Genomic DNA, 16,094 nt, shown 5'->3' with positions numbered 1-16,094 from the left:
AAAGTCTTCGAGGCGAACAGCAAACATAAACGGGCATTCCGGGGGCTTTTAGAAGTTCTTTAGAAATGCCGCACACTTATGCTCTAAAGGATTTTAGAAATAGCTTTAAAGAATCTATCTCTTAGAAGACTTTACGAGTGCTTCAAAGAGAATAGAATATTCAAAGGACTTTCAAAGTCGATATTGATATTCTATTGTTTGATGTTCTATACCCATGTAGGCACAGATTTCAGGTAACTAAAGCTATGAGATTCTTCTATTAGATAACGAAGAAACCTACAACTTGCAGTCAAACTATTACCATGATGATTAATAAGTTTTTGACTTGTAAGAAAGCTATGAAGAAAACCAAAATATCCTAAAATTTTTAGAGGCCATATATAGACTCAAGGTTTTGATGACAAAATTAAAATTTTGTTGATTTGCAAGAATGGTTTACACCTATTGGTTGCAAATTAGTTTTAAGGATAAAAACCACCAAAACATAGAATTGTGTTGTCACAATGCTAGATTAGTTGCTAAAGGTTAAAAGCAAATTCACTTCATGGATTGTGTTGAAACCTCATGCATAATCGCAATGCTCAAGTCTATAAATAAGAAATAATTGCATATTGGTACATATGAAAATTAGATGACAAAACGTATTCCTCAATCAAATGTTGGAATAAACTATGTACATGAAATGTCATAGGATTTGTGGATCTAAATAATGCTTGAAATGAAGGCTAGCTTATGAAATCCAATTATGGATCTAGGCAAGCAATTGAGAATTAGAACTGTATTTTAGTGGAGCTAATAAGTATTTTAGTTTCATAAAATATACATGATTCTTATGGATGTATAAGAAATTTAGTGGGAGTACGTAAAACTCAATTGGTTCTATGTGTATCACACATATCTCACCATTGTGAAATAACATTCAAATGCTAATGACTTAGATTTGAAATTATTTATCAATGTTGGACCAAGGCGAAACTTAGTACATACTGGGTATTAAGATATATTTATAAAGATCTTAGAATATTGTTTTGGATTAAGTAATGGTATTTACTAAATCAAACACGAAAGACTCTACTAGAGATATTCGACCCATGTGAATAAATGTAAGTAATGAATGCTTGAACTATGTATAAGCATTCACTAAGTTAAACTTCAAAGAATTTAAATGAGAGTCTTCACCTATATTTTATGTCAAAGAATTTAGCTGGATTCAGTATCTACTGAAACTAGATGAGCTAAAATTCAATTGGGAATTATTCTGCAAAAGAAATTATCATGTATGATATAATATGAGGATTGCTAAAAATGTATCATCGGACTTTAGGCATGACGGATATATACCAATCTCTATTGATCTAAGTAAAGATTAACTAGATTGAGATCAAGAAAATCCTATGGTACTTAAAAAGATAAATAGGAATCGTTCTTGATTCAAGGAATTGAAGATATGTTAAATATTGATGCTACACGCATAAACACTGGCAAAGGATCAAGCATGATCCCTTTGGAGTTAACCATTGGCAAAAACGAGCTACAATGCATAGTGTTTTGAAATGGCAACATGGATTGAATACCATGAGTTATTGCGTGGGAAATTAAATATTAATTTATATGTTCTAAGATACAGTTGGAAAGTCTTCCACATATCTGTGAACTGCTTGGATAAGAAAAATCCAAACATAGCATCACTAGCAACCTACATAGTTGAAGTAAAATACTTATTGCCTAAGAAGCAATTAAATAGATTTGTGTATGTTAAAGAGTTCTTCACTGAACTTATGTGAATCACATGTCTACTAACTTGATGGTTCTTCATTGAAAAATGTGTAGAACCACCATTGAAGCAAGAAAGACTAGATAAAAAATCAACACACTCAAAAGATCTTACCATCCTATCTCGAAAGGCATTTGTTGAAAAGGATATTAAGATTGGCAAAGCATGGTAACTAAACCTATGAAACAAGTGAGATGCAACACTCACATTGTGGCATTGGAAATCAAACATAGTTTTGAATTCGATTAATTGTTTTAAAGATGGGTTAGAGGCCCATGGTTATAAAACACTCGGATTGAATATTTATCATATATGAAATGAATTTTCATATTCCATTTAATCTTGGTTTAGTATTAAATAATGAGTCCTTTCAAATTGACAATATATTCAAGGTAGACTGTCAGGACCAGTCTTGTGACTAAGAAATGTGTATCAAGTGAACTTGAATGTCAAAAGTTGAAAATGGTCCCTGGTCGGAAGTTTTCTATGAAGGTGAACGCATAGAAAACGATAGACGACTAGAATGCAAGATGACTAGTAGTTATGTTTCTTGAACTATGTGGACATGGCAATGTCATAATCATTTGCATAGATACTTACTTGACAAGACTAGTATCGGACAAGACCTATTAAACTTTACTGTAAGAGATGAAAATTCGTCATAAGTAACTTTCATTATCTTATTAGACACTAATCCTCAATACCTGAGTGATTTGAGCTTACTTGTTTGAGAACTGGTTGCTTCAACATTGTCAACTGTCGCACCGTAAAAGGAGACCATAACGGCAGCGCTCGGGTAATCACCTATCAAACAAAGTCTAAACTCAAGATCATAAGATTGGGATTGTCCTCCCATAAATCGGGCCAAAAGTTGTATAAGGCCACTCGGAGAGCTAGAAACTGCAAATTGCATGGTCGGGCTCAGATAAATCATATGCTATGATTATCTATTTATTTGACCAGTTTAACTCTGACATCGAGAAATATCTCTGATCGTAATAAGGATGACCAGTCTTACCTTATGTTCATGAGCAGGCATCAAGCGACAAAGGAATTAGGAAATGCACACTTGTCCCTAAGGACAAGTGGGAGACTGAAGGAAATAATGCCCTTGGTCCAAGTTTGCATTTAATACATTTAATGCTAAGCCTAATAAATGTGGTTCAGTATTATTTAACCAAGTTAATTATTCACTGAGATCAAGTGATCTGAATGCCTAGCTAGAGGCCACTTCAGTTCAAGTGGAATTAATTAATTAATGCCACAACTTACTCTTGACTGAACCCGTAGGGTCTCACAAATAGTACGTGAACGGATCAAGTATTTGGTTGAATATTATATTCAATGAATACTCTAATTATGGATATTCGGGAATGACAGATGTTGGTTTCAGTGAGAGCTAAACAAACTGTCAAAAGGCAGAGAAAGAATTTTTGCTGGAAATAAAGATGTTACCGGAAACGGAAACATGGTTCATAACGAAAATATAAATATTATCAAAGTCGAAGATATTGCCGGAAACGGAAATATGGTTCGTATCAGATAATATTTCTATTTCAGATAATATTTCTATTTCAGATAATATTTCTAGTTTGTGATGCGTGCCTTCCCTCCGTCAAACTTTCAAAGCTAGGGAAGGCACGCATCACAAACTGTGTTCACTAAATTATGCTAAATGATTATGTGCATTTAATTTTGGATTCTGGCGTTTATGGTTTTTCCACATGACATTAGATTGTTCATAGCCTAACATCAATACCATCAGTAGTGTGTTAGTTCTGATCAGGCATGGTCTCAATATCATCAGCACTAATACTCTTTATAATGGTGTGGCACGTTGCAGATGGGCTAGTCAGGTTGCTGAGAGACACCGACGGCCTTGCAGGTCATCAGGTTAGACACATTTAACTTGTAGTCAGCATTGCAAGCAACCCAAACTGCAACCATCATTGCTAGAAACACTGGGAGCTTTCTCATTACCATCAAACCGAAAACATCTTTGTGCACCATTAGACACTAATCCAACTTTATGTGCCTGAGTTGTTTACAATCCTCAGGAATCTCTCTGAATCCTTTCTCTGTAACACTCATACAGCTTTCCAAGTCCAAGTAAACAAGTTTAGGGCACCTCTTCGCAACCATTTCAAGCACCTGGTCATTCATCCCTTGCAATTCTTTTGCACCCAAGTACTCCAACTTGCATATTTCTTCCTTCCCAACTCCCCCACTAAACATTAACTTGTCGGCGTTACTTATGGTTAACTTCCTTAAATTAGGGCAGTACTTTGTGATATGACTAATATCCAGTAACTTGCACATGAGAAAATCAAACCCCACCCCCCCACCCCGGGAAATTCAACATGAGAAAATCAAACCTAAAAAGGATGCTAATAATTGACGTAATTTTGCAATCAAAATTTACTAATCAATTCAATTTGTAATTTCGAAAGCTTGATTTCAGAATTAAAACGAATTGATTACAACAAAACAGAAAAAATACCTTCATGTTGGGGAACCGTTGACACCTTTTCAGAAATTATGTTTAGTGAGAACCAGAATTAGGAGTAAAAATTGTTAATTGCATCTTTCAAATTAGATTTCCGCCATGGAAGAAGAGCCCGGGAAGAAATACAGAGAAAAATAGTGGTTTTATTTTTATTTTTAGGTAAGTGTTCTAATTGTTAGGATTCGGTTTTTCTATTTTCATGCGTGACATCTAAGCCTTTGGATTTTTTTTTGCTTGGACGGCCATGATCGCTTCTCATTCATCTCATTATATAGATATTCTCGATGTTCTTGCCACCAAACATTTAAGGGTCGGTTCGGAAATACCATGACTCTCAGAGTAGGCAATGAACCAAAAACATATTAGAGATCCGGATTCGGGAATGACACACTTGTTTAAATTGTGTTTAGCATGGTGATATGCAATACAAGGATCATTTTCGTGATACTACTTTGGAGGGTTTTCATGCATATTAAAAGATTGAATTATCTAGAATTGGTGATCGATTCGCTTTAGTCAAAATAATGGGAACCTAGGCCAATCCAAAAATTGTCTTGTTCAGCCTGATCTATTTTTGTAGGTTCTTTTATTTAGCATGTGAGATGATGAAAGCAATAAAAAAGTAAGAAAAATCATCACAAATAATGGTGCATAAAGGAAAATATACACCACCTAGAAGGACCAGGTGTAATAGAAAGAATGAATTGTAAGGGTGCAAAAAGCGATTAAATAAGAAAGTTAATGCATAAATAATCAAAATTGCATGAAGAGTTGAAATTTGCATGTTTGGAGACATGGAATTCAAAGTGAAAAATAATGTTCGGACATGACATACTTTCCCTTGAATGCTATCAAAATTGTATCAATCTAACTTTAAATTGAAGTTGCTCACTAAAAAGTATCATCGATTTTGAACTTAAAATTGTAAGTTGAACTTGAAATTAAAACTTGAATTTAGAAATTGAAATTAGGAGGCTTAATGTTCAAAATAAATTATAATTCAAGCATGGAAATCCTAACTTTGATGTGCTCCAAATATTTTTTTTTTTTTAAATAAAATAAAATAAAACCTAGTTTAAAGAGAGGTTGCTTTTCTTTAAACATCCTTGACTTTGAAAGCTTGGACATGAAACTTGAGGTTCATGAGTTCTAGTTTGAAGATTGGCTCTCACATCTTCAAAGATCATTGAACATTGAAAAAAAAAAGTAAAGCTTGGAAAAATGTATCATGATTGTTGTAAAAAGAATTTTCAAGAGTGAAATATCACTTACTAATCATGTTTTTTTAATGTGGTTTTGTAAAATTGAAACTTGAAATTAAAAGAAGAGTATGGAAGATCATTTGAAGGAAACATTCAAGTGTGATGCTCCTCCAAAGATTACTCTTAATATTACATATTTTCCTAGTTCATGTGAGTTATTTCATCATGAACATCCTTGGAATTTAACAGTGCATTAAGACGACGACAATTGTTGGTTTTGAAATTAATCAAAGAACCGTGGTAATTACTAAACATGAGGTTGGACATTACCTAGCAAACCATCAATGTAGTGAAGATTTACAATGACCATACATAGTACTAGAAATGACCAAGCCTAAAAAATTTGGAAAAATTATCAAAGTAAATCACAAGTTTGAGTTGACATTCAAATATGTGACTTAGATCTCGAACACGAATTAAAACGAATCCAATCAACTTATTTCGCCACTTATTTCATAACTTAAAAAAGATATTGCATTACACACAAATCCAATCAACTTCGAGGTGACAAAATAATCAATCTAGCTAGAATATACTTGAATTTTGACACAACTTCATTATTTCCAATCATCAATTGATCTTTAATATGGAGTAGTTGATCAATAAATGATGTTTCAATTGACATATTAAAATTAAAGGTTATCAATGTTATACATTATATATTCCAAGTTCATCTTTATTTTGTATTTGGTAATGTCCATCTATACTGTTGGTATTTACTTTAGGTAATTGGAGTTGAAACTGAAAAAGAGAAATGATTGGGTTAATAAATTTTCATTTAAAGTTAAGGGAAAATGAAGAAGTATTTGGATCTAAAAGTTTCTTAAGGTAAGTACCAACAACATAGATGGTAATTTTCATTTAAAAGTTGTTTAAGGTAAATACCAAAAAAATTATGCTTTCAAAATCACTAACATGTATAAAGTTAACCATTTAATCTTTTAAAATATATTAAAAGTTCAAAAAAAAAAAATTGGAGAAAGTTATTCTGTTATGTAATAAATTTATTGTACAACTTATGCATGAAAGACCTTTTGATCCATAAAATACTTATGTTTAAAATATACTCCATCCGTATTTAATTAAAATATTCACTTCACATTTTCGGCCGTATTTAATTAAAAGATACACTTCTTATTTTTGGCATGTCATGGTTCTCTCTTCCAATTATATTAATATTTATCTCCCTCTCGTGGTCTCACACTTACTCACGTCCTCTTTTTTTCTACAATAAATAATTCACACACTATCAATTTCTTACAATAAAAATAATAACTCAATACCCCACTTTCATCTTATTTTAATAAATTCAATTCACCATTCTTAAATTATGTGCCGGTCAAGCTGTATATTTTAAGTAAATACGGATGGAGTATTAATAGTTAAAAAAAATTTGGTGAAAGTTATTTTGTTATACTTCTCTGTTTCACAAATATTGCACCATCTTATTTTTTACATTATTCACATTACACTTTGGTCATCTTTTGTGATCATGCCTAAGAAAAATTATAGTCATGTAGGATTTTGTTAGATTCGTATCGATATAATATTTTCTAAATATCAACATTTTATAATTTACTTATACGCATAATACGAGATATTAAGAGGCAAAGTATGTTTAGAAAAACGTAGACAATAAACTTATGGTACAAAGGTTTGGCCTCATAACCTCAAGGTTATGGGATCAAACCCCACTAGGGGCTCTTTGGGAGTGAGGATTTCCCCTATAATCCCCCTCACTTCCAATGAGTCTGACCTGCAAAGCTGGCTGGAAATACCTGTGCGAGGTACCAGTGCAGTAGAATCCCTCCGTATTTATTTAAGGGATACACTTGCCTTTTCCGACCTTATTTATTTAAGAGATACACTTGCCATTTTTATTAACTTACACTACTACATTTCTTATCAGATGCAACGCCTAAAATTGTTGCATTAGGCATCAAAATCCGTCGCATTAGACCTAATGCGACGATAAATGACCCTTGCATCCGGTGGCGTTGCATTAGGCCTAATGCGACGATCACTGACCTAATGCAACGGGGAATTAATACCGTCGCATTAGATAAGTATCTAATGCGACGGTCCTTAGATGGGGTGTCGCATTAGACCTTTAGCTAATGTGATGGGGATTTTAGCTAATGCGACGGTTATTTAAGCTAATGCGACAGTTATTTTAGCTAATGCGACGGTTATCTATGTTGGCTTAAAGAAATAATGCAACGCGTTTTAGCCTAATGCAACGGTAATTTATTGTCAAAATAAATCTATTGAGCACCTAATGCAACGGGTTCATTTATTCATAATAATAAATAATAATAATTAAAATTAAAATTAGTTTTCTAAATTAAGAAAGGATGTCAATAATAAAAGATTTTCATTGACTTAAAGAGTAATATTACAATATTAGTGCCCATAGGACACATGCATTACAAAATAGTTGTTCACTAACTTAGTGTTTTTAATGACCAAAATACATAAAATTAAGATTCATATAAACAAATTCAACGTTACTAGAAATCACAAAATGACCCAAAAACAAACAAGAGCCCCCATCTCATTTGCTAGATCTACATTTCTCCTCCATTTAGCTCACCATGCTCCTGCAAGTTTAAATCACGAATGGGCACAAGTTAAAGATGGTACACTAGCTAAAACACGATAAATAAAAAAATTAACCTTCATGTTTACTCAAATAAAAACATAAAATTTCACAAAAAATAAGCAATACCTAGTAAGAACTCATTCTGTAGGGTACTCCCATTAGACTTGAGTAATCTGCACCCGACTAGAAGAGAAGCTCTGCCAGCAAATGCAGAGTATGCAGTTGATTGAACTCACCTCAAGTTGAGGCAGTTAGTAATTCCTAATCTAAACTTCTCAAGCTAAAAAAAGGGTACATGACTATGAGTAACATAGGCGTGCAAGAAAGGGGAAAGGTCAATAAACAGATTATAGATATATACTCCCAGTCCAAGGGCAACGGCAGCAGCTGGAACATTCAACAAGAACATTTTTAAGTAGTCAACACTTAGGTCGATGTAAACCTGCAAAATTAAGCTTACACAAGAACATCTTTGAACGACTATTTGTCAAGAAATGTAAGTTAGTGTAGCAAAACTAACAGGAAATCGAAGGAGATAATTGAAGTAGCTACTACAAACTAAGCAATACCCCTGTTCAAAGTTTTCGTTGTTGCAATTCCAAATAACATCCATTAATAAGCTGCAAAGACTGCATACTGATCTCTTTAGCTCCTCTCGAGATAAACCCTTCAGCAAGACCTGTATAGGCAAGAAAATCTGAATTTTTGCTACCAGATCAAAATATTATCATAAGCTAAAGTCCTGCTTTTACATTTTTCTGCCTTCATATTTCATACTGGAAAAGAAAACTACCTTTGTATGTTAATTGACAAGATTGAGCATGCCTTTTAATGAATTTATTCAAAGATATATATGTACACATGCGATTTTATTAATGGATGGAAAGATCAAGCAAACCAGACATAAGCCTAGAATTACTGCAACCAATAAACCAGATTAACGTATAGCCATTTTCACTGGTCTATAAAGCTTTTTGGCAAGAATATTCTTATATGAGAAATTTAAATTCAAACATACAACATAGATCATCACATCAGAAGAATTCAAAATGTATTTTAGCTGACCTACGCTACATGTTAGAAGATTCTAAATTTATTTTAGCATCCTTTTAATAGCCAACAAGCTGCAAAATTCAGAAGTCACAGTTTGCTTCCATAGTCTATTGTTCAGCCAACACAAGACTTTGTATAAATAGAATGAGGAAGCACAGTAGCCATATACCAAATACCAGAATGCACAAATGAATTCTGTCAGCCGACCAGAAAGCAATAGGAACAGGAGAACCAGGAACTGAGAGGATACCTTGACGATTTCATCATTCCTGGTCTTTACATAAAGACCAGCAACACTATCGGGGTAAGCTACTTGAATTTCGTCTTTCAAAAACATGCCACATGTAAGACCTGCAAAATTAAGCTTACACATCTGAGAAACTGAACAGAAGTTACAATATTACCTAGAGGTGTTGCCACAACAATGCAGAAAAGAACCGAGAAGACAAATTATAGGGTAAAGGAAGCCTCAAAAGCGAAGGCCGATAGTCCAACAAAGTCAAAATCTATGCACATCATGCATTTGGGAGGAGCGATTTCCAAAGCTTTCAGATGGGTGGAAATCCTACATTTCTACAGTAGGAAATGGTGAAATGAAAACATAATCCAGCACCACAAATTAGGATTCCTAATTCATTTTAGGTTTTCCTTTAACAAGAGAAGTATTCGTTTAGGTCCATTATTAGTTTCATTTTTGTGATTAGACCTCAGACAACCTTTAACTTGTTATGCATAAACCACCTCCATCACAAAGTGAAATAGAAGCTTCTAGAAGCATTCATTGGATCATAAAACAGAAGCCAGGAATGCAAAACGCAGAAAATTTTGGAGTGAATAGCACAATATACTCATATGAAAAGTAAGAATAGACACTGGACATATTACTTATCATGTACATTGGATTGAAGGTTACATAACTCCTATTTGTTTCTTTCTGTAAGAGCCCTATTTCACATTACACAAATATAACCTGCAGAGTTGCAAGCTACAGTATCAAATCCATTTACACACGCTCCATATCAACAGAACCAAGCTAGCCCTGTAATTACCTAATATCCCAGGCACCCTGAATCGATGCTCTAGCACATATGAAGAAGAAAACATAAACCAATATATGGGTCATCTTATTGACAGCATGTCAGCTAAAGTAAAATAAAATCGAAGATAACGCATTTCCCATTCCCAAACAATCTGAATTACTTAATCGAAACTGCTGGGAAGACCTTCTAGTTACAATTTGCACACCTAGTTGCTCTTACGACACAAATTTGGGAAACAAGGGCGGACCTTTGTTAATTAATAAACAATCAATCAAGTAAACCCCAATTAGGCAGATACTCATCGCTAAATGGTTTCAATGAAGATATTCGGTTACTCCGCAATTTTGAACACATACATCAAAACATTTCCTGTACAACCTAGTAACACATATTCCACGATTAAAATCATACAACATATCAACATACATTCCACGGGTTTCTCTAATCTGAATTCGGCAAATCTTCGCTAAAACCCTAAATCATTCACTTTCATAACAAATCGGAAACCCTAAATCAAAAAAGTAAAGCGGAAAACAGAAAATAAGATTAGAAGAAAGAAAAAGAAAACCTGAAATCTTGAAGTTTGGTGGAGGATTTCTTCTCGACACCGAGAACGAGGGTGTCGGTAGCTCGTACTCCGACGGCAGCGTTGCCCTTACGGACTGCTTCAAGTGTGTATTCGACTTGAAAGAGATGGGCGACAAGTGAAAATACTATAATTGATCTGTCTTATCTCGCCATTTCTCCCTCTTATTCGTCTCCTTCAACTATCACTGTTCTCTCTCTCCAGGGATCGAAAACGATGGAGTCAAGTTAATCAATTATCATCTAAACTCAAGACAGCAAAATACTTGAATTCTTTAAACTTCAAGAAGCCATAAGTTGAGAAAATCAAATTCATCTTTGAAATAAAGTGAATCCATTGAAATTGCAAAGAGCTGACATGTTAAACCCCATCAATTCAAATCATCAAAATCCTAAATAACTAAAACTATTACAATGCAATTCAAGAAATTGGGCCAAAAATTAAATCGAAATAACAAACCTTGCTAGAGTTTTTGAATCTGTTGTATGGGACTACAGTTTGTCGTCCTCTGGCTTCATCGTGGTGGTGTAATTTGAATCCATTGAAGAGTTTTGGAGTTTTCTTCAGAGAATTTGCGCATCTAATTGCAAGACCTCTCAAGAAATTGCTCAGAACTAATTGCGAATTGCAAACCTAAATTGTCGAACTAAACCCTAACATTGAAAATCTCTCTATTTCTTCTCACTATCTGTCCTCTCCATTTATGAATTTCTCAGTCTCTCTCCTCTCCTTAGAATAATTAGGGTTTGTGTTTTTTAGTTTCTATTGCTTTTTCTCTTTTGGGTAACAACTCCAGCGCCGTTTGAAAATTTTGGGTAAATCATCCAAGCGCGGGGTTTAAAATTTTGGAATAATGGGAGGGAATACAGTGAAAATTTTAAGCACAGTAATATTTATGGGAGGGAATAAAGTAAATTAGCACACCCGTCGCATTAGCCTAATATGCGTCGCATTTGACCCTCTAATGCAACGGTTTTAGACACACCGTCGCATTAGCCCAGATTTCTGAAATGTTATACAAGATACCGTTACATTAGCCTTCTCTATTGCAACGGTTCTCGGTAAGGTGTCGCATTAGCCTTTTCTTGACCGTTGCATCTGATAAAAAATGTAGTAGTGTTATCAACCCCACCATCTAATTAAATAATACATCTAATTTACCCTATGATCCACCATCCTATTAAACAAATAATTTCATAAACCCACCCCACCTCCCACCCCCCTAAATGACATGATCCCTACTTGTTTAATTATTAAAATATCTCTACTCAACCCCACTTGCTTTATTATTTTATTTCATTCAATTATTCTTCTTAATACCCGTGCCCGATCAATTGTATCTCTTAAATAAATATGGAGGGAATAAAATTTTTTACCAATAATATAGTATTTCTCACACTTACCTACTAACTCATCTCCTACAAGAAATCATTTAAAAATTCACAGATCCACTCCTTACACGTTTTCTACTAACTATATTAAAAAAAATACTCCCTCCGTCCCGGAATACTCGACCCGGTTTGACCGGCACAGAGTTTAAGGGACTTGAATTGACTTATTTAATTTAATAGGTAGGAGTTGATAGTGGGGTATTATTTTAATGTAGTTAGTGGAAAATGTGTAAAGGGGTGGGGATGGGGAGAGTAGGGGTTGAATTTTTAATTATTTTTTGTATGGAGTAGGGGGTAGGTGGGTTAATAGGGGTGGAGTGAGAAATAATATAATATTGTTAGAATATTTCCATTTTTAGAAACAGGTCAAGTATTAAGGGACGGCCCGATAAGGAAAACAGGTCAAGTATTCCGGGACGGAGGGAGTACGTCACTATCAATTATCACCCATTAAATTAATAAGTCAATTTAAGTGTTTTAACTCCGCACCGGTCAAATCGATGCGATTATTAAGGAACGGAGAGGATACTAAATTTCAACCCAAAAGCAAAGTTTTGCTGCAGGAATGTCAGACAGTAAAGTAGTGGCCACACAACCACCTCAACAACTCCCCTTCCCAAATCCTCTCTTCCAATTTCTTTCCAATTATTTAAGCCATATTTCTCATATTATATCCTCCGTTTATATGTCGTTACTTACATATTTTTTGCTATTTTAAAGTGAATTATCTGATTTTGTCTTCTGATTTACTGTTAATACTTAGCCAAATCAACAAACCCCACCTTCCATGTGCTATTTTGTTGTTGCCTTCATCTGTTAATATTTTCCCGTGACTTCGCTGCTTTTGGGCTATTTTTGCATCACTTTGCTCATCTGGGTTTAATTAATTTCTGATTATAAGCAAGAAAAGTCAGTGATTTGAAGTGGGTTTTTTATTTCTGTATCTGGGTTATGGATGTTTGTTGTGATGTTGAAGTTGATGTTAATGGTGAAGGTATTTTCATGGTGGATAAGGTAAACTTTCTTCTGGCACTTATCCTTTTTTTTTTGTTAGGGAATTGTATTTTTGTGTTTTGTGTTAAAGTGGATAGAATTCTATTTTGATTACTTTGAGTATTTTATGTCAGAAATTTCTTACTTGTTGATTTCTAAAGTATACATACAATGATACAAATATACAATTCAGTTCAATTTTCTGATGAATATTTAAGCCTCTTAGCTTAATGTCCGCCTTTTCAGTTCAGTAGTGTGAATATGTTAATTAATGGAGTCATTACTGGAACTAGGGTACTTGTCCAAGTGTATGACTTTTGTGGAAAATTTCCTACGATTATTTTCTTAAAGTGAGAATTATGATCTATATCAATTGATTGTAATGAGGTTGTAATCAGTGTACAAGATATCATTAAAGGGCGTAATCTCAATTAATTAAAGGGCGTAATCTCAATCACAAAGATATGTGCTGCAATGAATTTCCCTTTCATAAATGGGAGCATTGGCTGTCCATCATTTAATATGCAACTAATACTGCAGCATAGTGGGGTCCAAATGTCATCAATATTATTCCCTCTTCTGTACGGTAGTTCTGGCATTCTTGTTGAGTTAATAAAGTTTAAAAGAGTGTATGATTATGGAGTTACCTTTTCTGTTTATCACAAGATGTATATATGGGATACAAGTGTATAACTACCTCTCATCAGTAATCAGTGTTGTGCAGTCACTGTTATTCTCCCCAAGTGGCAAGTAAATAGTTTTACAGTAATTTTCTTACTTATTTTGTGTCTTTATCTGCATGTTTGCTGATTAATTCGTTGTTAATTACGTGTTGCAGAAAGTTTTATCTTCCTTCTCAGGTAGATTAAGGCAACTATTTGGTAAATCTGTAAGTAATGGGAGTAATTTAAAAGTGATATTTCATGACTTCCCTGGAGGAGCTGAGATATTCGAGTTGGTTGCAAGGTTTTGCTATAATAATGGCAGCATTGAAATAAGTCCAACTACATTGAGCTTTCTCCATTCTGCAGCATACTTCATGGAAATGAGAAAATCTGCGTCTGGGACTGAAAATCTAATAGAGCAGACTGAAAAATCACTTGAAGAGATTAGCTACTGGACTTGGGCAGATCTTTTGTTGGCTTTAAAGCAAAACCAAGAGTTGGCTGTAGATATGATCAACACATGTGGTGTGGTTCAGAAATGCCTTGATACTCTTGTTGGAAGGTTGGCATTGACTGCTGAAACCAGCCCGTGTCTATCTACTTGTTCACCTGAGAGCTTTGGTTTTCGGATTTCATGTGATTCTCGTAGTACTGAGAGCTTCAAGACAAGCTGCTGTCGATCAAATTGGTGGTTTGAAGATCTATTGGTACTAAATCAGAATTTGGTTCAACTGGCCATTAAATCTATGGTTTCTCAGAAGTTTGATCATGTGACCATAAGTAGGTTCCTTTTTCATTATCAAAAGTCGAAATTCATTTCCGCCCAAATTGATGACAAGTGTAGAATAATTGAGATGGTCGTCAACAGTTTATGTTCCCTTGATCATCTGTCTATTTCTTACAAGAATCTGATGGGGATTTTAAGAATTTCGCTAAGTCTCAACACAAGTAAGTGCAGCAGAAGTAGATTAGAAGGTATAATTGGTTTGAGAATGGATGAAGCAACATTGGATAATATCCTCATTCCTTCACCACAAGGGGTAAACTATTTATATGATGTGAACCTTGTTTTGAGGTTCCTGAAATCATTTCTTAGTGGCGGTCGTCTATCTAAGGTTTCAAATGATAGAATTACAAGAGTAGGCCACTTATTGGATTCATATTTGGCAGAAGTAGCTCCAGATCCATGCTTACGATCTTCCAAATTTATCGCTCTTGCAACTGCATTACCTGACTCTTCTAGAGACTCTTATGATGAAATGTATCATGCCATGGATATGTACTTAGAGGTATCATACATTTGATTTCTTAGTAAGTTATTATCTGGTTATATTTATCATATTATAACATGCTATGATTCAGCAATAGGTTGACTAAAAGTGTGGTCTGTGGTCTTATCTATGTAGGTTCATACTGATTTAACTGAAGAAGAAACATTCAACATTTGTTCTGCCTTGAACTACGAAAAGCTCTCACCAGAAGCCTGCGTTCACCTCTCAAAAAATATTAAGTTTCCATCGAGTTCTACTGTGCAAGCTCTCCTTTCTCAGCAAACAAAGCTTAAAAGCTTGCTCCTTGATGCAAATTACCCAAACTCAGGATCTTCTTCCCCTTCCACAACAACTGGAGCCAAAAATCAAAAGGAAGAATCAAGTCAGCAGCTTGTGCTTTATGCAGGAAAATTCCGTGTTATGACCGAGAACAACAACATTAAAGCACACTTACAAGGAATGCAATGCAGGGTTACAGAATTGGAGAAAGTTTGTCAGAAAATGCAAAATCAGGTGGCCAAAATGTTGAGATCAAAATCACCAAGCCATATGAATCCCAAATCATTGCCTAGATTTTGCTCGTAATGCCAACGTAAACCATACATATCTTCTACTCATTTTTTACCACAATTTCCAGCATTTTTATGTACAGCTTAACAGATTAATCATTAGTGTTTATTTAAATATATATATTTTTGCCATTCTTCTACATGGAACTACTGTATTTGTTAATGAAGTTTCCAGAAATAGATATCCACAAGTTATTTTGCAGAGCAAGAATATTAGAATCTAATAATGTTTGACTTAATTAAGCTATTCCGAAATTTGGCCATGCTCTCCTGAACACAATTCATTGCCATGTTGCCTGATAACGCTGTCGCGTGTCTATAAAAAATAACCTAATTAGATAAAGTTAGGCAAGCAATGGTCGAACATCAAGAAACTAATGTA

General features: G+C 34.3%; 1 protein-coding gene and 1 long non-coding RNA gene across 4 annotated transcripts; one reads left to right on the top strand and one right to left on the bottom strand.

Moving 5' to 3' along the window:
* Positions 1-7,923: 7,923 nt before the first annotated feature.
* LOC110786919 (uncharacterized) lies at positions 7,924-11,601 on the bottom strand. 3 transcript variants are annotated; one of them, XR_008918580.1, is made up of 6 exons: positions 11,283-11,601; positions 10,806-11,021; positions 9,448-9,548; positions 8,714-8,823; positions 8,271-8,531; positions 7,924-8,142 (listed from the first exon to the last, which is right to left on the bottom strand). It is a non-coding gene; the product is annotated as an uncharacterized lncRNA (long non-coding RNA). The 3 variants fall into 3 exon arrangements; XR_008918579.1 differs by having other exon boundaries at positions 8,271-8,823; XR_008918581.1 differs by having other exon boundaries at positions 8,271-8,823; positions 10,806-11,010.
* A 1,174-nt stretch (positions 11,602-12,775) lies between these two features.
* On the top strand, positions 12,776-15,852 carry LOC110786925 (BTB/POZ domain-containing protein At3g22104). The gene is made up of 3 exons (XM_021991508.2): positions 12,776-13,228; positions 14,046-15,161; positions 15,279-15,852. Exons 1-3 carry the CDS (start codon positions 13,166-13,168, stop codon positions 15,726-15,728), a joined length of 1,629 nt encoding a protein of 542 aa, XP_021847200.1. The 5' UTR covers positions 12,776-13,165; the 3' UTR covers positions 15,729-15,852.
* Positions 15,853-16,094: the final 242 nt, after the last annotated feature.

This window comes from Spinacia oleracea, chromosome 4 (genome assembly GCF_020520425.1).
Source record: "Spinacia oleracea cultivar Varoflay chromosome 4, BTI_SOV_V1, whole genome shotgun sequence".
NCBI classification, from domain to species: domain Eukaryota; kingdom Viridiplantae; phylum Streptophyta; class Magnoliopsida; order Caryophyllales; family Amaranthaceae; genus Spinacia; species Spinacia oleracea.
Note: the sequence above shows the minus strand (reverse complement) of the source record. Positions and strands in the feature narration are given on the sequence as shown.

Coding starts and splice junctions, on each gene's coding strand:
- LOC110786925 (XM_021991508.2), top strand. CDS start 13,166: ATGGATGTTTGTTGTGATGTTGAAGTTGATGTTAATGGTGAAGGTATT. Junction 13,229..14,045: donor GTATTTTCATGGTGGATAAG/GTAAACTTTCTT, acceptor TACGTGTTGCAG/AAAGTTTTATCTTCCTTCTC. Junction 15,162..15,278: donor CCATGGATATGTACTTAGAG/GTATCATACATT, acceptor TTATCTATGTAG/GTTCATACTGATTTAACTGA.